General features: G+C 41.5%; 1 protein-coding gene across 1 annotated transcript in view; it reads right to left on the reverse strand.

Moving 5' to 3' along the window:
* Positions 1–4,212: 4,212 nt before the first annotated feature.
* Positions 4,213–21,698, reverse strand: part of RP1 (RP1 axonemal microtubule associated) — a 64,743-nt gene continuing 47,257 nt past the window's right edge. The window contains exons 5-7 of the mRNA XM_057532169.1: positions 12,832–13,470; positions 11,984–12,158; positions 4,213–9,839 (exon numbers count right to left, since the gene is read on the reverse strand). Coding sequence (XP_057388152.1) covers positions 4,213–9,839; positions 11,984–12,158; positions 12,832–13,470 — 6,441 coding nt within the window. The remainder of the gene's footprint in view (positions 9,840–11,983; positions 12,159–12,831; positions 13,471–21,698) is intronic.

Raw genomic sequence — 21,698 nt, forward strand, 5'->3', positions numbered from 1 at the left:
AGTCATTCTTCACGTGATTACTTTATCTTTTTGACTGAGAATTTCCACTGTCTAATCGTCCTGTGTTTAACTGTGACTGTAAAAGAGTTCCCGATATCATACAAATGATGTGGAACTGGGGTTCCACAGGGGACCCTGCGCTTCCCTGCGGGAAGATCCTGCGCTCCCCTGCTCGCACAGACACACCAACACTAAAACTACACACAGAGCGATTATCTCTGAGAAAGCCCTGGAGGCTAGGGGGACAGGTGTTCTACAACGAAGGGTACAAAGAAGAAAAGACCACTTCAAGTCAGGTGGGAGGGGCAGAGATGCGGTCTAGTCAGAACCCACCCCCCAGCCCCGGTGTGGCGACCCCCAAGTGTGAGGGACCTCCCAGCCATGGAGGCCCCCCCGGGGAGCAAGGCGTGCAAGCCCGGGTCGAGCTCCCGAGCCCAGGGAAACCGCCCCAGGCAACAAGCCCCCCCCCCACGCCTGGCTTTTAACAGCAGAGCTGACACCCAGGAGAAGCCAGCTCTGCTCTCGCGGCGCTGCTCCAGGTCCCCGCACCGAGGCGGCAGCTTGAAAAGCGCTGGGCCCCGCACGGAGAGTCCCTGGCGGAAGGTGCCTTCAGGGGGGCCGCACGGGGAGCACCGCCTCCGGGGGCCGCGAAACGTAGCCGGGGCTCCGGGCCAGGCTCTGGGCCTCGAGCCTCACAGCCACTCTCGCCAGAGCCCCTCCGCCGTCTCACGAGGCGGCTCCTCACGGGGCCCCATTTTACGGAGGAGGAAGCCGACAAATCGAGCGCCGCCCGCCTGGACCACGGCGTCAACTCCCCAGTCTAAACCTTGAAAATGGGGCACGTGTTGCGTATCACTGAGAGGTGACAGCTTCATGCGGGAGCGACCCCTACCCGCCGGGCCAACAGCTCGCTACCTGAGCTTCCGCTCGACGTCGGGGTCCGTCTGCTTTTTGCTCCCGCTCTCCCCGGGCTTTCCTTGGCGCCGACTCCGAGGATTCCTGACAGCCGGCGTTCCCCGTCGTAGCCCCTCCACTTGCGGACTTAGACTCCTTGCTGACAGTGCCTTTCCTTTCATTGCGAACACTTCTATACCTCCGGGCTTTAAGACCTGGGGCTGCCTGCACAACTGGGTCCTCAGCTCTTTGAAGCAGCAGCAAACAGCCCCCGGACTGCCCCCCCCCGCGCCCCCCCCCCGGGCCTGAGGCGCCGCAGGTGCTCCCGCGAGCCCGGGAAGCCTCCCCCCGAGGGGGCCTGAGCTCCCGGCCGCACGGGGCACAGCTGCCATCTGGTGGGCGCAAGCGGGAACTGCATCAGCCCGCCCTGGGGCCATTCCCCTGAACGCAGCAGGCTAGCGTCCCTTCCTCTGCCGCAAGCACTTGTCTCGAAGGCGCGCAGGTCTGGGCAATATTCTTAAATCTCCTCTAATGTCTCATTTGGTCTTCTAAATTTCACAGCGTTTCAAGGTTTTTTTTAATGTAAGCCTTGTGGGAAAAAAAAATCCTTCGAATGTTTAAAAGAAAAAAATAATTTTCACGTTCTTTTAAAGATTGGAATATTGCTTCAAAAAATATAAGAAACTTAGTTCTATCCTTCAGCATCTTTACATATCTTTCTACATGTATGGATTCGAAGTTAATAAAGAGCGCTCAAAAGCACTTCTTATTCATTCAACACACATTTACTAGGTGCTTACCACGTCCCAAGTAATACGCTAGATCTGGGATATCAACATGAGTAAGACCTGGTTCCAAAGCTCAGACAGAATTCAATGCCTCTGAACATGCTCATTTTAGACAAGTACATTACACAGTCGTGTATTACCCATTCATGTCTGTCACTCCCAATTTCTTCTTCCCAATATCGTCTGGGTCTCCTAGGACATCATTTGATGTAGTATTACTAAAAACCATATGCTACATGCCACATTTTCCTAAAAACTCCTCGTTGTTGTGAGTGATTTCCCCAATCTCCTTGGTACATCTAAATATCACTCCTTCCAAATTAAAAAGAAAAATAATTTCCTTGTCTCTCTGCTCTGGGGAGAGTGCTAATAATTTTTAAAACATCTTACTCCTTCTTCCTCACACGAGAAGAATAAAAATGTAGTAAAAATAGCATTGACTTTCAAGCACAAAGGGACTGGGTTCAAATCCTGACATATGTACTGTGCACCACCGACAAAAGTACTCTACCTCCCTGCTTCTGGGTTCTCTCATCTATAAAAAGGGAGCAACAAAGCCAAACTCACAGCATCTTTATGAGGAAGGGTTACAGATAATAAATCTGTAAGATTACCATAGCCCCTGGTATACAGTTAGCACAACTTTAGTGTTAATTCTCCTCCCCTTTCTATCATAGGCATACTTGGGAGATACTGCAGGTTCGGTTCTAGACCACTGCAATAAAGTGAATGTCACAATAAAGCAAGTCATACAAATTTTTTTGTTTCCCTATACACATAAAAGTTATGTTTACACCATAGCCTATTAAGATGTAATAGCATTACATCTTTAAAAAATAATATACATGCCATAATTTTAAAATACAAAGCAAAAAAAACTGCAGTAGTATTATCAAAGATCGCTAATCACAAATCAACAAATATTAATAATGAAAACGTTTGAAACAATGCAAGAATTACCTAAATGTGACACAGAGACACAAAGGGAACATGTGGAAATGCTGGAAAAATGTGCCCAACACACTTGTTTGACACAAGGTTGCCACCAACCTTCAATCTGTGAAAAACGCAGTATCTGCAAAGTGCAGTAACGCTAAGTGCATGTATATCTCCACAGTTTTAGCCCTTTTATTTCGCCAAAATTTCTCATTGCTCATTACAGAAGCTTACATAACATCACAACTTCCATATTTCAATTAGAAGAGTGCATCACAATGCAGAAAAGCCCTCCTCTGTGTAGGGGTAGACTTCTTCTGGTTAAATGGCAACTCATAAGTTTTTATGGATTTATGACTCATGCTGAACTGAAACCAAAGGTATTCCTTATATAGGTAATTACTTTTAGTTCCCCAACGCCAAATTCATGTTATTTTAGCACCTCCGTGTGTGGCTCCAAAAACATTAATTTTTCTATTTTGAGTCAGTTCCAGACAAGAGACATAAATTTCCACGTTTTATAAGACTTGTTTCTATACCATCAAATAGTCATGAAGAACAAGGAAACTTAAAAGATTCCCTGGTTAAGCCCCAGACAAAAATAACAAGTATTCAAGAGACAATTTATGGTTCTTAGTCTAATCAAATTTATTTATCCTTCTAAGCAACATGTTTTTATTTATATCTAACTAAATATTTTATTAATGCAGGTGGACACAGAAAGAAATCTGTCAAGTTCCTCTCCACAGCAGTTCTTTTTCAATTTTGAGAACTCTGGGTGAAGTCACCTTTCTCTTTTCTTTTCCAAGTTAAATCATTCCAGTTCCTTTCATTTTTCTTCACAGAGCATGCCTTACACTTTTCCATTTTTTTCTGACCTATCTGAATTTCTTGACATTTTACTAATGTTTAAGAGATCATTAATTTCTACGCAAAGTACTGGAGAGCCAGCTTAGTAGTAGAGCATCTTTTTCTAGTCATGAGGAAAAACAGTGAATCCTCTCCCATGGAAATGCTTGCAAGTACATTAGACAGATGTTCTGAGGAAACTAGATTCAACACATTTGGCACACACACAAAAAAAAACTTATGAGATTTTTGTTGAGATCTTACAATCATACTTTTATCAAATCAGCAGTTGAAATTAATAAATGAAGTAATCTGAGGCTATGTCTATTCCATTAATTCACCAATACCTTCAATACACATTTTGCACTAAGCTGACAACATAACAAAAAGGAGGGGATATAATTCCTGTCCTCAGGGCATTTATGATGTCTTAGGAGAAAAATAACAGAAACAAGAAATTATACATGCTCAAGAAAAAAACACAGAGAAACTTCAAAAATAACAGAATAGAAACTGAGTCTGTAATTGCTGAAAAAATGAAGAACACAGAAATGGTGAAAGTCAAGTTGGATAATCCAGTGGCAAGATTTCTAGGGTAAGCTCATTTTGAAGTGGCAAATTCTTAGAGGTTATCTAATCCACATCCATCCCATGTGCTTCATCTTTCTCATGAAGAAAGGCCGTGCTGATATTGAAATGAGAGAGCTTCTCATTCATCACGGCTTTCAAGATCAGTTCAATTTAATTAGTTTTCCTCTTCCCAAATGAAAAGATTTTCATCTTCAAAAATATAAAATATTTCTAATATGCTTCTGTTGCTGATATCTAAGGATGCCTCAACTTGGCAAAATAGGTAGTCTTGGCCAAGCATTTCAAAGGACCAATGATAGTTATTTTCTCTTACTACTTGGTTGAGATTTGTTCGTGAGTTCTGGAATCTGTTATTTAGTACGTTGTTATTCTCATCAACTACTTCAAAGATTTCACTTGTCTGATTTCCGGGGTTCTGTGTATTTGAATTCACATGACCCACAACTAGCAACAATGTGTGCAAGAAATTCTTTAAATATGATTGAAACTTATTTAAATTATTTTCTTCCTCTAAGCCCAAGAAGTTAATTCTTTTTAACTTTCTCCTTTTATCCATCAAGTCAAATGTGCTATTAAAATAAAGCCAATCAAATGTACTGCCAATGGCATCATCAATAAATGCTTTTCTACTACTTGCTTTATTGTTCTTATCTCTGAACATGTTTTTGTTTGACTGTAGTAAACATGGGTGTATTTTCATCCATAATTGGAGACTCAAAGAATTTTCAATATCAGAATCTTTGCAATATGCGAACCCTCGGTGTTCCTCATTTACAGGCTGGTTAATAACAGTTAGTATTGGGCAATGTTGACCACAAATATTATAGAGTTTATCCAAAGAGTCACCTTCCTGAAGTGCACTGTGAATTACATTATTACCAGGCAATGGTTGGTTTTTAATAGTATCATCAGAGACAGGATGGACTTTGTTACCAGCAGATGTGAAGACGTGAGTGACAGATGTGCATACTCTCTCTGACCTATGATTACCCTTCTCCTCTGCATGGTGGTTTGGTATTCTCTCCTGAGAACAAGTTTTATTTTGAACATCCAGCAAATCCTCACGAAAAGGCTCAGAGTCGCTACAATGAGGCATGTTAAAATAATTGCATCTCAGTTCAGGAGGTTGAGTCAGTTCCTCCAATTCTGAAGAGGACAGTTCTGCCATGTTTGGGCCTGGGGCCAAATTTCCAAAATGTGAATACGGTACTTCATTGCTGTTATTATCAAGTAGAGTATCCACTGATGTGGTGTCTGCATTGCCATACATGCCAGAATTTTCTAGAGATGATACTCTTAGCAAATGATTTTCTTTCAGGAGCCACTTGCCCTTGTCAATCAGTACCCCCTCTTCCATGTCTCTGAGAATTCTGTTATGACCATTTTGTTCAGTACCATGTTCCACAATGTCTTCCCCATGGTAACTGGCCCTCACATTATTAAAATCACATTTATCTCGCCTTTCCTCCTGAAATTTCTGCAACACAGTTGAATTACTAGATACCTGTTCAGAAGAGCCAAATGACTGACCTGCAGAATCATAAAGACCTACTTTCCCAGCACCCCGAAATTCCATAGAATCATAAGGACAAACCTGAGATGTGTGTGTAGACCCAGCAAAAAAAGATGGTTTCATAATCTCTGCTTTACCATAAAGTTTTTCTATTGTCCTTTTAACAAATCCTTTATTATATTCTTTCTCTTGGGCCATCTCCTCACCACCGTCACTGAGGCCATCACTGGATGTTTTATATGACTGTTCATTCTCACTGTCTTGTCTATAATCTGACCAATCAGAAGTCCCTGATCTTTTGAAGTCATTTTTAAAATTAAGGGGAGACTCTGCAAAACTTCCAGTTTCCATGCTTTCCACCATCTTTTTTACTCTCATTTCAGTTTCTCCTTCAATGAGCTGCTTTTCAGTATTTTGCTTAGAATCATAGCAAAATACTAAAGATGGTGGTGTTGCCAGCCTCCTACTGATTGTCTCACAAATGACACCATTCCTTCCTTCTTCTTCTGTAATGTTCCTGCTAGAGACTTTGATCAATTCCAAATTTTTACTAGCCTCTAACTCCTTTTGGATCAATTCTTCAGTAGCTCGCTCTCCTGAATTTACCTTTGTAGTAAAGATATCAGTGTTCTGGTTTTCTAATTCTTCAGAAGATTCCAATTCTGAAATGTTTCTTTCACTTGATGTCATGCTGTTGGTTATTGAGCCTGGTTCTTCAGAAGTCTTTGAGTCTTCCTTATCAAAAGATGTATATGCATTTTTATCCTGAAATTTCTTTAATGAACAATTTTTAAATTCATCTAGAGAACTATGTTTCCTATGAAGTTCTGGTTCAGTTGCATCTTGGAAAAAGCCACCATGGCTTAAATTACTGACATTTTGGTGTGACACCAATATACTAAAGCCATGTTTACACCCAGTGTCTGCCAAAATATTTAGGTCTTTCTGAACTTCACCAACTCTTTCTAACTCTTCGGTCAATTCCAAATTATCAGTATATGTGTTTTCTTTGGAATTTAAAAAGTCACTGGTATTGCAGACTTTGATGGGAATGTAGGCCTCATCAACTGGGCAAGCCGTCTCACAGATACGGTTTTCATCATAAGCACAAGCCTCATGAGAAGACACAGTGTCAGTAAGTGAAGAGACCTCTCCTAGGAAACAAGCCTTATTCGTGGAGGTCTGATCCGTGATACAGCCATCACTGGGGAAAGAATTATCACTGAGGTTCCAAGTCTCTTTTGGAGGATAAGTCTTATTCACAGTGCACATCTCACACGGAGAGCAAGTCACCTCTGAAACACAGACTTCAGAGACACTGTCCTCACTGGCAGAACAGCCTCCATTTAAAGAGGAGATTTTCTGTGTTTTCTCATTTTCAATGCATTTAGGAACTATCTGAATGTTGGGTGTAGAACAATTTGCAGAAAGATCTATTGGAACCATGTCCTGTTCTTTCTCAGTGAGTCCAGAGTGATTTGTGGTTGATTCCACTAAACTGGCAACAGCAGCCTTCAAGTCATCCGCTTCCTCTGTGACGGCAACATGCTTCAGAACCTCCAACAACGCAAGTATTTCTGAAGTTCTGCTGGTAGTCTTATGAGCATCACCTCGACAGAAGCTATTCATACCTCCCTTTAGATTTAGCACCAGGAGCCAAGCTAGAAGAACATTAGTGGATGAATTATATATCGGAGAAGGAAAGGGAATATCTGCAAGTGAACCTGGCATTTGAACAACTCCATTCTGAGTCTTGTGACTACTAGGAACTAAAGCTTGCAGTTGGCGAAGCAACCACACTGGTAACAGGTGTTTTGGAGTGTCCTCTTCCATAAGATCTACTTGAATGGCAGCCTCTACACTTTGCCCTTTTGTAGCTAGCTTTATGTCTTTGTAAACAAGGTTTACCTCTTGTCCTGACTTTTCAGCAGATACCTGACTTTTAGTATTAGCATCATCAATAGCTGACTGTGACAAAGTACAATATTCATGAATGGAAAGCAAGTAAGCATCCTTCAGAGATTCAACCTGGCTCCCATAGAGATCTTTGGTAAGTTCTTCACTGTTATCTTTGTCAAAAGATGTACCGACCTCTTTCCCTAGATTATCTCCTGTCAAACTGGCATTTTCAGTTATATGTTTATTACCTTCCAGGACAAAATTATTTCCTTTTCCAGAACTTTTGTGGGAATTATTTCTTGGAAAACAACTGTTGTTATAACCTACCACACTCCTTTCCTTTGTGCATATTGGAGCTGACTGTCTAGGTTGCAAAGCTGAATCTGAACTTATATTCTGCAACCAACTCTGTACATAATTTTGAACTGAATGATGGGTAATAGCCTCAGGAAAAACAGCTTTTTTCAAAGAAGCTAAGGAATTTGCCCTGGTTGCGACATGTTGTTTACTTACAATAGTATCTGATTTCAACCTATCCCCTTTTTGTTTTTTCTGGCTTCTTAAAGTTATGTGTGAACTATTAACTTTTGAAACTAAACTCTTCTTTGACGTTCCTCTCAAATACCAAGATGCTCTTTCTGCTAGAGCCTGTGGTCCACAAAAAGCATTGGGTTTCTGCTCAAGAAAGTTAAACATATGAAATAAATTTTGATTTTCAAAAGTATTTTTGCAATATCTAAATTCATTATGGGAAAACACTTTTTCTCCTTGACCAATTTCTCTTTTTGTAGGTCCTCCTAAGTTTACTTTGTTTAGTGGTCTGGATTTTCTTTTGGCTAAAAGTCCCTGAAGCTTAGGATTATGAATAGTATTTAATTTATTTCTAGGGAGATTCCTGGAATTCACAGCATTATTACTTTTGGAAGAAAAATAATTTGATTCAATTACCATATCACTTGCATGGAGGTCTTTCTCACAAAGTATCTCTCCTTTAAGGGGACTACGTGAATCTTGCAGTATGGTTTCCTGTGCAATTCTACCTCTTGTGTTTATTCTCTTACTCTTCCTGGGGATTCCTTTCCTTGCAATCTCCCCACCCTGATGCTTGGAATTTATCACATGCTGCTGAGATTTCATCTTCTTTTTGCTGGCAACAGATGATGAAATCTGCTTTTCATTTTCTGGAAGTTCTGTTAAACCACACTGAGAAAACTCACTAATTAGTTTTTCAATTCTTGTGGTGACAGTAGAGGATCCTACTGAAGCTGGGGTCTCTGAAATAGTTTTGTCAGTTCCAGAGTTGTTACCTGAAGAATGAGTTGCATCTGCTAAAAAAGGACTGGATCTATCATTGGTGTTACCATAAGTTCTTAAATTCTTGACACTAGTTTTGTTGTCTGCTGTTACACTATCGACTATACCTTCCTCCACAACTGAGTTTTCTGACGTAGTCTGTGGTAAGCCATTATTATGGGACATCTCTAACATCTTCTGACTTGTAATTTCTACAACACCAGTGCTTACTGTGTTTGATTTGAGCAGTCTGCTTTCCTTTTTTCTTTCTAAAGATGACTCTACCTGCTCATTGTTAGCAACTTGAACAAGTACCGGTCTGTTGGATACTGATGACATTTTACTGCAAGAATGTGTGAACATGTGATACTCAGATTTGTTTTCCCCATCTTTCCTTTCTTCACTATAGGAAAACTGCCCAATCATTTTCTCTTGCACTTCAGTTTCAGATACTAAGGTCACACTCCCTATCACAGATTTCTTTTGCCTGACTCTCCTTGGTCCAGGTGTAGGGGGCCTATAAAAATGATGTTTAGCTTGATCTTGAGTTCCCTGGGTGGCATTTGTGTCCATAGCAGTGTTCTCCCAACTAGCAGAATTGCAAGTTTCAGTATCCTGATCTCTCATTGGACTGTTGATCTCCTCTGCCAAACTGCCCTCTTGATTATTGCCTTTCTCCAGAGGTGAGACATCTGCAGACAATGAACATGCTGTAATTTTTAAACCAGATGATCCATCATCTGTTCTTCCTGGGACACTGCTTATCTCACTCTTTTCATCATTATTAGAAAGATCAGCTCTACAGACAGTGGTTGTCCATTTTATGGTTTCCTCCTCTTTTATCTTGAATCGAACTTTCATCTCAACTGTCATAGTGCCATCTTGATTAAAAATAATCGATTTCTCAACATCATCTTCAGAAGGATATATCAATAAATTCTGAGAATCATTTTTTTCTAAGGCCAAGTAATTTTCAGAAGCAAAAGAATGGTCTGAGTAGCAATCATTACTCTGCATTTTGTCAGAAGAAACAGAATAAATTTGAGACCTTGGGCTTGAAGGTACATGTGTGCTCACTTTCAGATTTTAAAAGTAAAAGATGCCCCACATCAAAATATAATGTGGAAGACAGAGAAGTTATAAATATCCAATAGAAGAGGCAGCAAAGAAAGAAAACAAAAAATAATTAGTATGAAAAATACCATATTTTCTAAATTTCATAGTAAGATGTTGTTAATAGGTTTCTCACCTCTATATATTCATTGGTCAATTTAGTTCACTGTAATATCTGGTACACTTCTACAAACTACTCTTTAAAAGAGAACTTATAACTCTACTTCAGTGAGGAAATTCACAGAATTTTAATCTTAACGAGTTTAATAAGGCAATTTTAAAAAGGAAAGTATAAAGTAGAAATTGCTAAGGATTCTAGCAAAAATAAAGAGATTTTTGTGGGATTTGGTTTTGTTGTTTTATTCTGTTCACCAGTACTGAAATTGGGGTCTAACCAAGTGCTGCTTATCTATTCATATAAGCAAGTAATAATTTACAATGGTATTCATTTTCCTACCTGTGTATATCAAAGTGAGATATCTATACCATTATGAAAGTAAAAACATTTTTAGAATTTATTTTAAAGGCTAGGTTAATCTAGTAATAATTATTAATTTAGCATTCATTTTGTATAATCAGTGCATTTAATTTAATATCAGCCACAAAAGAGAACAGAGCTAGTCAAAGACCCAGATATCTAAGTATTTTTTTTAACGTGTACCTCTAGAGATAACCTTGGAACTCATGCTTTCTAAACTCAGTCAAATTAGTAGTTTGTATAGATGTGCACATGCTTACCATCAATTAAATACCTTTAGTTTCAAAGTATAAGCCCAGAGATACTTCCTCTTATTTTTAGTATACTTTCACCAAAATTATAAATGAAAATGTCTCACTCATCATTTTTTAAAGTAAAACTTAACAAAGCCCTCAGATTCCCTGAAGCCATTAAAAATCATGCTCAGAAACCCACATCAGACAGAAGACAATAAAATCATTTTGATGAAATGACCAAGGTGAACTAGCACTACCCTGCACGTAAGATGCTGGGCAGCTGATGCCTACGAAACAGACACATGAACAGTTGGCTATTTAGTATATCCATGAAATAACTAAAGAACGACAGTAAGGAATAGTTGAGTCTGCCTAGTTCAGCAATAAGTAAAGGAATTAACACCACTTAAAATGTGTATCATTCCATGTTTACATAAAATAAAAATTAAAAAGGAAGTGTAAATGGCAATCAACACGTTCGCATGGAGCTAAAATACTGAGCACTGTGAATAATGAGATTAGCTCTGCCTGGAAAGGGAATTTACAGCCTATCCCACACTCTTGGGTGTCAAGAGGCACTCCTCCTCCCCTATCCAAAGGATAACGTCTCATTGGACGGCATCTCCTAAGGAACTATCAACCCAGAGTACTGTTAACCAGCATGAACTGGCTATATGAACCTTTTTTTTTAAATAAATAAAAAGTGGATTTAAGGGCCTGTGATTTTTACTGGAATAAGTTCAGAAAGTAGAGCATGTATGTAGTTAGAGGTTTCTTTTTTTTGTTTTGTTTTGGCCACGCAGTGCGGCATGCAGGATCTTAGTTCCCTGGACAGGGTTCGAACCCGTGCCCTCTTTTCTGCAGTGGAAGCGTGGAGTCCTAGCCACTGGACAGCCAGGGAATTTCCAGAGATTTTTTTTAAATACATTGATCAACTAACCTGAGCTCAGCTATGATCTGCATGGTATTATTTAGAGAAAACTCTGCAACTACCAGAGTGTCACTTACACATATTCCACGGAATTTAGAATTCCTCTCTAAATCAAGAAATGGTGGCACTTCGATCTTTTATCTAGATATAAGATGCAAAAACAAAACCAGAAAACAAACAAAAAGATAAACCTCATCAATTTAAACAGATACATCATTGACTGACTTCAAAAAATCTTTTAAAAAAATTATCAAAAAAAAAAAAAACTTATCAGATGATCTCTACGACTCTCTCCAGCTACAAATATAACGAATTTCAGTTTAGAATGTTTTGATCCTCTCCTTTTCTGTGATGAAGGAAATTGGTCATTTAAGATGAATTTTTGTTGTTGTTGAGGTTAAAAAACAAAAACAAAAAAAAACTCAGTGCTAAAAATAAGAGCTATATATTTAAGTGACTTACTCTTTCTGCTTTGTGACCTAGCATTTCCCTTGGGGTACACACGGTGAGAGATTATCCCCGGTACTCTAGCAGGAAGCAAGTACTTTTGGATGTCATAATTTCCTGGTTTAAATGGCTCCCTTCCTGCTGCCACCACAGCTCCAGAGCTCAGGATCACAGCCTGGAGACTGGGGACCTAGGGGAAAAAAATCAGAGTTATGGTCCTGACATGAGCAGCATGAAGTTTTGTTCTTTCCGTACGGTGAGTTTATAACTGATTAACTCAACAGCCTCCTGGGTTGGAAAGTGATAATCACTCACCACTCACTGGGCACCAAATGACATATACAAAATACCGAAGAACCAAAGGCGAGAGGGGAAGGGGGTGTTAGACCAACGCCCATCTTCAGCCCACAGCTGGCACAGCCCGACCGGTCTTCTGCCATCGTAACCAAAGAAACCTTTAAAGGATACACAGCACTGCCCCTGTCCTCCCCCCCCAAGCATCCAGCTGGGAAAGGGCCTGACAGACACGCCGGGACCGGGAAAGTGACACGCAGGTCACAGGAAAAGCTTTCTGTACCCAACAGAATGTCACTCTTGGCCACGCCTTTTCAAGAAATATCGTCAAGACAGATTCTGTGCCGACACATTCTATAACGCGAGGCTCGGGGAACTGGGCGTGCGAGGAAAAAAAAAAGAGGCCCACGGGGCCCACGCCTCGTTGCATTGACCTGGAAACGAAGAACAGCCACCGGGGAGAGCCAGCGCCCTCCATGAGCAGGGAGCATGCACACACGCGCACACGCACAGGCACGGGAAAAGCCTTCCTTCCCCGGGGCCGCCATCACGTCCCTCACGACGCTCACCTTCCTTCCGTCCGTGGCGTAGAGCTTGGTCACCGGGCGCTGCATGACCTCCGTCAGGTGCTGCAGAAAGACCTCGAAGCTCTGCGTGACTCTCCTGCTCAGGAAGACTGCGCGCCCTGTCTTCGGGTCGCCATTCCTGAAGACCACAAGCCGCCGCGGCGCGCGCAGCATGCCGGGAGCGGCGGGAGCGGCGGCGGCGCGTGCGCGCTGCGCGTGCGCGTGCGCACTGAGGGCCCGGCTGCTGAGCCAGGGCCGCGGGCGCCGGCGGGCCTTGTCCAGGTCCACCGGCTGCATCTTCCTGCCGTGGGAGCACAGGTACGACTGGCCGTCCTCCAGCTCCTCCAGGCACGTGATGCTGTGCCTTCCTCGTGGGGTGCTGATGTTCCTCACCCCGAAGGGTAGGGGCACCTTCCCCGACAGGTTATCCAGCAGAGCATCCAATGTCTTGAAAGAACGAGGGTTCAGCACCACCCGGACGCCGCCAAATTGCGGGTCTCCGCTCTTGTAGAAGCTGATCCTTTTGGCCACGACAGGCTGAGTGACGCCCAGCTGGCGAGGAGAAGGAACCTGACCTTCAGAAGAAATCCGACGAATCATGGAAAAACTGGTGGAAGGAGTTTCATTCATTTTGGTTGAGACCTGGAGAGGGAAGGAAATTATTCATCTTCACACCGTGAAGAATAGGTGCTAATGCTAAAGCCAGCTACCGATAGCTGTTCCTCGAATTTCATTCATTCATTCATTATACCTACCTATTTTGAAAGATAACTTTCGGGGCTTAAAATAAGACATAAAAGCAGCAGTTAAGTAACGGTATTTATCATTGAAACATTAAAAACAACCTAAAGACACTAATAAGGGCCTAGGTAGATAAATCGTGATGTATACACCCATGGAAAACGATGAGCCGTTGAACACGGCTTTATTTATTGGCATAGAAAAATGGTCATGACCTATTTATTACTAAGCGAAAAAGCAGCTTATAGAATACACATGCTATGCCATTGCCAATGTGTACAATATTTATTATACTAGAAGAAAGTCTGAAGTATACATAGCTCATTGTTGATGGTGGTTATCTCTGATGGCAGAGCTATGGATAATGTTTGTGTTTTTTATACATTGCCAAATGTTGTGAATCTTTAAAATTAGCAGGTATTATCGAACAGTTAAAAAAAATAAAATCAGAAACCATCATCCAATGAGAAAAGAGAGTTTTGCAACTGATCAATTTAGTTCTGCATGTTCCGGCAGTTAAAGAAAAGGGAGAAAACAGGAAAAGTTTATAAAGTTCAAATTGTCTGTTGGATGGAATCAAATGAACTCATCTAGAGGAAATTGGCTCCTGACATTAAATTCTAGAAGGAATGTATCATATATATCCTTAACTAAGGGCCATGTTAAGGTAGTGTAAGATGTTTCCATTACAGATTGTAGAACATGCAGGTACATTATCTAACACACTACTAATCTTACTTTGGGAAACGCTGCACTAAACAAATATTTTTAGAATGAATGACATTACTATGGGCTGCTTAAAATGGTGCAATCTGGTTACTGCTCCCCGTGGTGGTTCTAAAGTGAGAACTTCAGGAGGGAATTTAAGAGCCATTTTCACCAATCACTGAGGTTTTTCTCTTCCACCTTCCAAGTGAAGCCAGAGTCTGACTGACAAGTGAGCAGCTTGTGGGAGGGTTTATCTGATGCTGGGCTTGTTTTTCATTGGTAGCATAGTGTGGCTATTTTCTGTTGTTTTAAATCAATGTAATTATTCGTGTCTTTTGACAGAGTAAGAATGCCCTGCAGCCTTGAAGACAAATTGAACAAACTAAATAAATATGATCAGTATTACAGAGATGAACAAGGCATGTCTGTCATTATAAATCAGCTATAAATCTGGCCCAAATCACCTACTTAAATGTTTGCAAGCTGTTGTCTAAGACTCTTCATTTATCTCCAATACGATTTACAAATCTCATTTATATGTAACTTAGGAAACTGCATTCAAAGATCAGCCTAGAAATTAGATGTGTCTCCCCTTCTCTCTTCCCAAGCAGTTTAAAGTAATGATAACAATTCTTAAGACACTAAAGGCAGCTGTAGCAGGCATGCGCATCAGGAGCTGGGGAATCCAGCTTTGCAGTGGAGTCAGCAAAACCTCAATCTCCCCTCATCCTCAGCTGATAAACTGTGCCACGCCCTGACTCTCCAGGCCCTCACCGACTGTGAAAGCGATGAATTCCTTCAGTATTTAAACAAAAGACTTCAGAACTCTTTGCCTCTAACTACTTTTTAGGTTGGTTTACTTAGTATTTAATTGAAAATATTTTACATGAATAATGTTTGAGACACATTTTTCACCTAATTTTGGAAATGATATTTACCTATATGTAAGTGCGTAGTGAGGCTTTTAATTCCAGTAGTTTTCTGCCTGGATCTCACTATTTGGAGAGCTGTTGACCTGGTCGTCATGTTGAGAACGCAGTTATGTGAGCTGATACGCTAAGGGTTTTGTTTTGGGGGTTTTGTTCGTTTTGATTTCTTCATTTTGGGCTAAAATAAGAGAAAGGAGATTTTGTGCTGGGACCACAAAGGAGACCATGGAAGATAGGGTCAACTGGAGGGAAGAAATGGCCCCCATTGTCCCTATCCCACTGCTGCCCCGTCCTGATCATTGGTTTTGAACCTGATGCATGAAGGGAAGAAGCTAAAGTTACCACATCCTGGGAAGATGCCATATGCCCAGCAGTGGAGGAGCATTTACAGAACAAGTACTTGCAGCAGGGTAGTTGCCAGGCACCTTGATGAGGAAGCTGTAGCAAAAGCAAAATGGAAATGCAAGTTCCTCTGGTCCTAGTTGCATGTAAGAGGATCTCTGGGAACTCCTAGGAGTCACTGGGGGAAGTTTTGGAGAGTGTTGAGATGTTGCATACGTGTGGGTAAGGTTTAAGAGCCTAGGGTGAGGTGGGCATTGCACCGAGCACGGTGAAGAGTCAGTATTATGGGTGAATAGAAGGATCTCCGTGCATACAGCGCACCGTATCATCACTGGGGAACAGAGTGCAAAGTTGATTCGTTCCAGAGGGATCGTTTCAGCCTTTGCCTTGACATCATCATATGTATGTCCTACGGTGTCCATGGGAAAATCACAGAGTGATTCAGTAGCACAATTGAGGAGGAGTCAGGGTACAAGGAAAACATCAAGGAGAGATGCTGAGGCTGGGGAGAGGTGGCGGTCTCCAGAGGAAGAGCTGTGTACAGCTGCGATGCCAGGGGCACAGAGTGGGGGGATGCCCTCCAGGAAGAAGGCAGGGATTAGTGCAGCTTCTGCTACGGCACGCGAGCAGACCAGCGACGCGGTCAGTCAGCCTTGACAGTAGGGCGTCCGCTTTAGTGAAACAGAGCTACCCGCCTCCACAACTTTTAGCTACCCTGTCTTAGTTGTGCACCTTTCGTAATCAGCTTCAAAGACTAATCGGAATTATTTGGATGGAAATTTTTTTAATGTTTCTTTACATACATTTTAGATAACAAGGTTTCTTCTTTGCCCTCTGAAATCGGATAATGCAGTAGGATACTTAGGGACTATGTAGGGAGCAAAAAAACTGAGTACCTAACGTGGTCTAATTCTTCTCCCAGCAGGTTATGCTGAGGGAGGAGAAGTGGAGGTGGACAGAGGGAAAAGAGGAAGCTAGGATCTTAAGGCCCTCTACCTTCCTCACCACTGACTGCCCTAGAGGTAGCAAAGGACCCAGTTAACAGTCTCTTGCCTCCAGCCCAAATTATATTGAAATCTTCTTCTAATGGCCTGACGCTTGCTATCGATATCATCCCCACTTCTCTGCAAGCTCTTCATTGCCTACAATCAGACCACGGACCTGTCATGGATACTTGCGTTGCTTTTTAACATAAAGCGGATTTTTTTTTTAACACCCTTGTTTCACTAGGTTCAACCATTGTTATGCTGATCCGTGCCTTCATTGGTCTGAATCATCTGTGCTGCTCAGAGCTAAATAGTTGCCTCTACCAAGAGGGCTGTACCTTCTCTCCACTACTCACTTGACAAAACAGATGACGGATTCACAAGATGCAGGTGCATCATGTCCTAATTATATTTTTAATTTACTTTTCTAGCATGTAGTAGGAATTCAAGCAATTCAGAAAGAAAAATGAAGTAGAAAACAAAACATAAGAGAGGTATATTCATAATGTTCTATAGCAATTCAGAGATCTGATGCTGCAAGAAAAAGCAGTTCATCTCACAGGTCGTAACGCTGTGGGGCAGCCTTGGGGCTGAGGGTTCAGAAGAGAAGCACACGGCAGCCTCAGCACTGCTGAAGCACAAGCAGCTTCCTCCTTCTTGAGGTGTTGCCCAGATTGCTCTAAAGAGTTAACAGAGCTTTTATAATCAGAAGAAAACAAAACTTTACCCATGTTTTAATACACTCGAATTGCTTGATTTCCTGATACTGAAGTTCCCTCCTACTTTAATATCAGCATATTGTGAAGGTTTCTTGCATATTTAGGTAAAGATAATATTAGCAGTGTTTATTGTTTTTCTAATGGTTACATACAGAACACAAATATGTAGGCTAGATATGTAAAATAAAGTACAACTGGCTAAAACAGATTATTTTCAAAATAAAGATTTTAAATAGTTTTGTACTTACCAGAACTTGCAACTTCCCTTATAATGGAAAAGATGGGTTAAGTTGTTTGAATGATTCCCATAAATGTTACCGGATATGTAACCTGCTTGTTTCGTGCAAAGAAACTAATGTCTTTGGATTTATTCTTAGTGTATTCACTCAGGGATTGAGTACAGCCAATTAATTTAATCCGAGGTGATGCTAATCACCAGACAGAATTCACCTTAAGGGGACCATAGCCAGAAACAAGCCAGTTCCCGGCATGCTCCGCAGTTCTGAAATCTTCCTAATTAGTTGCCCTTGCACTGCATCTTGTTTACCTAGTATCATTCTCAGGAGAAAATACTTCGCCAATTCATAAGCATTTCCCTCCCAGACAGCCTTAAGTCCTCATTTATTTTTATTAAAGAGAAAAAGTTGTTACGCTGCTAAAAATGACATTTTGTCATTCTTTGATAAGCAAGTCTGAGTCAGTATTTACTCATGGTAGTCATTAAAAAGAAAAGGACCTAAGCCTTTTGCTTTTGTTTTGTTATGTTTTGTTGCTTTACTTTTAAAACTCTAGGTTTTTTTTTTAATTGGAGTATAATTGCTTTACAATGTTGTGTTAGTTTCTGCTGTACAATGAACTGAATCAGCTATATGTATACTTATATCCCCTCCCTCTTGGGCCTCCCTCCCCCCCACAATCCCACCCATCTAGGTCATCACAGAGCACCAAGCTGAGCTCCTTGTGCTATACAGCAGGTTCCCACTAGCTATCTATTTTACACATGGTAGTGTATTTATGTCAAGCCTAATCTCCCAATTCATCCCACCCTCCCCTTCCCCACCACCATGTCCACACATCCATTCTCTACATCTGCGTTTCTATTCCTGCCCTGAAAATAGGTTCATCTGTACCATTTGTTTAGATTCCACATATATGCATTAATATATATTTGTTTTTCTCTTTCTGATTTACTTCACTCTGTATGACAGACTCTAGATCCATCCACATCTCTACAAATGACCCAATTTCGTTCCTTTTTATTGCTGAGTAATATTCCATTGTGTGCACACACACACCCCCACACACACCCCCACACCTCACTTCAGACTATAATACAAAGCTACAGTTATCAAGACAGTATGGTACTGGCACAAAAACAGAAATATAGATCAATGGAACAGGATAGAAAGCTCAGAGATAAACCCACGTACCTATGGTCACCTAATCTATGACAAAGGAGGCAAGAATATACAGTGTCTTCAATAAGAGACTGGACATCTACATGTAAAAGAATGAAATTAGAATACTACCTAACAGGACTTCCCTGGTGGCACAGTGGTTAAGAATCCACCTGCCAATGCAGGGGACACGGGTTTGAGCCCTGGTCCAGGAAGGTCCCACATGCCATGGAGCAACTAAACCTGTGTGCCACAACTACTGAGCCTGCGCTCTAGAGCCCATGAGCCACAACTACTGAAGCCCGTGTGCCCAGAGCCTGTGCTCTGCAACAAGAGAAGCCACCGCAATGAGAAGCCCACGCGCAGCAATGAAGAGTAGCCCCCACTCACCACAACTAGAGAAAGCCAGGGCGTAGCAACGAAGACCCAACGCAGCCAAAAATAAATAACTTTATAAAAAAAAAAAAAGAATACTACATAACACCATACACAAAAATAAACTCAAAATGGATTAAAGACCTAAATGTAAGACCGGACACTATGAAACTCTTAGAGGAAAACATAGGAAAAACACTCTTTGACATAAATCACAGCAAGATCTTTTATGACCCACCTCCTAGAGTAATGAAAATAAAAACAAAAATAACCAAATGGGACCTACTTAAACTTCAAAGCTTTTGCACAGCAAAGGAAACCATAAACAAGACAAAAAGACAACCCTCAGAATGGGAGAAAATATTTGCAAATGAAGCAACGGACAAAGGATTAATCTCCAAAATACACAAACAGCCTTTGTTTTTAATGTAAGCACTCTTGCTTATTATGGTATCAGTGTAGTTCTATGAAAATGGCTGTAAATGTAACAATTTGGCTACTCAGCATAACAGGACAAATGAGAGAGGCACCACCCAGAAGTGATGTGACACTTCTGCACACACAGCTCTCCCACCGCTCTGCTTAATCATCATGGGGTTTGAACATGTTTCAGGACTTTGTCACACATGCAGTCCCCAGATGACATGCACTGCCTCTGATGGCTACCCGTAGCCTAATCTGATTTGAAGACACCTCACCTAATCAGATTTACCAGGCTTCCCGCCTCAGCTCTGAACCGCAAAGACAAGGTCCTCTGGGAAAGAAGGACCAGGTTCACACTTGTGCTGCCAAACGTCCCCTCCAAACAGATCACAAAAGGAAAAAGATTATAAAGCTGCACAGTTTGCCTTGTAAATGCTGCCTTTGTAACAAATGACCAATTAAAAAGTAAAACGAGTAAGAAAGGGAGGGAGGGAGGGAGGGAGGGCAGAGAGAGAGAGGCACTGAGTGAAGGAAGGAAAGACAGAGGGAAGGGAGGGGAGTAGATAAGAGAAAACAGTAGTGTTTAACTTGATACAGACCTCCATTTATAACCATCATCATCACACAAAGACAGGGCAATTGCATCATTAAAGAAATGCATGTTTACAGGGTAGCAATAGGCATGAATGGCATTATTACCAGCTCAAAATTGAAGTGTAAATTTTAAAAGTTTGGAGTTAGATATAATCTGCTCTTAAATAGCTAAGGACTAATGAATCCTATAATCCATGTCGGATAAACAATTCATATCCGGGCTTCCCTGGTGGCGCAGTGGTTGAGAATCTGCCTGCTAATGCAGGGGACACGGGTTCGAGCCCTGGTCTGGGAAGATCCCACATGCCGCGGAGCAGCTGGGCCCGTGAGCCACAACTACTGAGCCTGTGCGTCTGGAGCCTGTGCTCCACAACAAGAGAGGCCGCGATAGTGAGAGACCCGCGCACCGCGATGAAGAGTGGCCCCCGCTTGCCACAACTGGAGAAAGCCCTCGCACAGAAACGAAGACCCAACACAGCCAAAAATAAATAAATAAAAAAAAATTAAAAAAAATTAAAAAAAAAGTAGCTATAAAATTAAAAAAAAAAAAAAAAAGAAATGAGGCTTCGTTAAAAAAAAAAAACAATTCACATCCATTTCCTTCTATTTCAACAACGAAGGAATTTCAACTAAAGGAATTCCTTTGGGGCACTTCTAGAAAAAGTAAAATTTCATACATATAAGTCAGCATGAAGGGGCCCTCCCTTTCCAAGCATCTCCCCTAACACACGTTCCATTCCCATAACTCCAGTCAGGAACGGGGACCAATACACCTGTTGCCACCATGTGGATGCCCTTGTCTCTGGCAGATGCCACTGTAGGAAGTCTAAACCACTGCTTCTCAAGCTTGATCATGCACACAGATCACCTGGGGATCTCTGTTCCATTCTGTCTGGTCACCACTGAGCAAGGAGCCAGACCGCGGGGAGCCAGTGCACAGAGGTTAAGCATATGTGCTCTAAAGTCAGACCTCAGTTCAAATCCTGTCTCTTCCTTCCAGGCCATTTACTTAATTTCTCTGTGACTGTTTCCCTGGCCGTAAAATAGCGGGAAACACCCACCTTCTAGGCTCATTGGGAAGACTAAAATATATATTACATGTTAGGCAAAGTGTCTAATGTCCTAATGTATTCAATAAATGTAAATTATTATTTTGCCATGTCAATATTCTTTTAAAACACTTCCATTGTTCTCACATCCTTTAGTAAATACTCCCACACCCTACTGTACCACACCGTTTGTGGTCTGACTCCAGCTTACTTTTCCAATTTCATCTCATGTGTCTTACTCAACAATTTGAATCACTTGACATTTCTTAAATGTGGTTCCACGTTTCTGCACACATTGTATCTTTTACTCCGTATGCTTTCTCTAGCCCTAACCCCCTGCCCTACACTACCAGCCACCTTTCCATCCCTTCCTTCAATACTCAGCTCATCTCAGGAACCTCTCTTGCACCCTTGCCTTCCCACTGCACAAGCATTCTCTGCTGAATAGATACCCTCCACTGTGCTCACTTATCTGTATAAATATATACTCTCTCACACTTGTCACCACACTGCCGTTGGTGGCTTCTTAGTCAATACACTCATTAAGCACCAGAAGTGTAACTAATTTATTCCCTCAGAATTTCTAGAAACAGCTCAGTGCCTCGTA

The sequence above is a fragment of the Balaenoptera acutorostrata genome, chromosome 17, assembly GCF_949987535.1.
Source record: "Balaenoptera acutorostrata chromosome 17, mBalAcu1.1, whole genome shotgun sequence".
Taxonomy (NCBI): Eukaryota; Metazoa; Chordata; class Mammalia; order Artiodactyla; family Balaenopteridae; genus Balaenoptera; species Balaenoptera acutorostrata.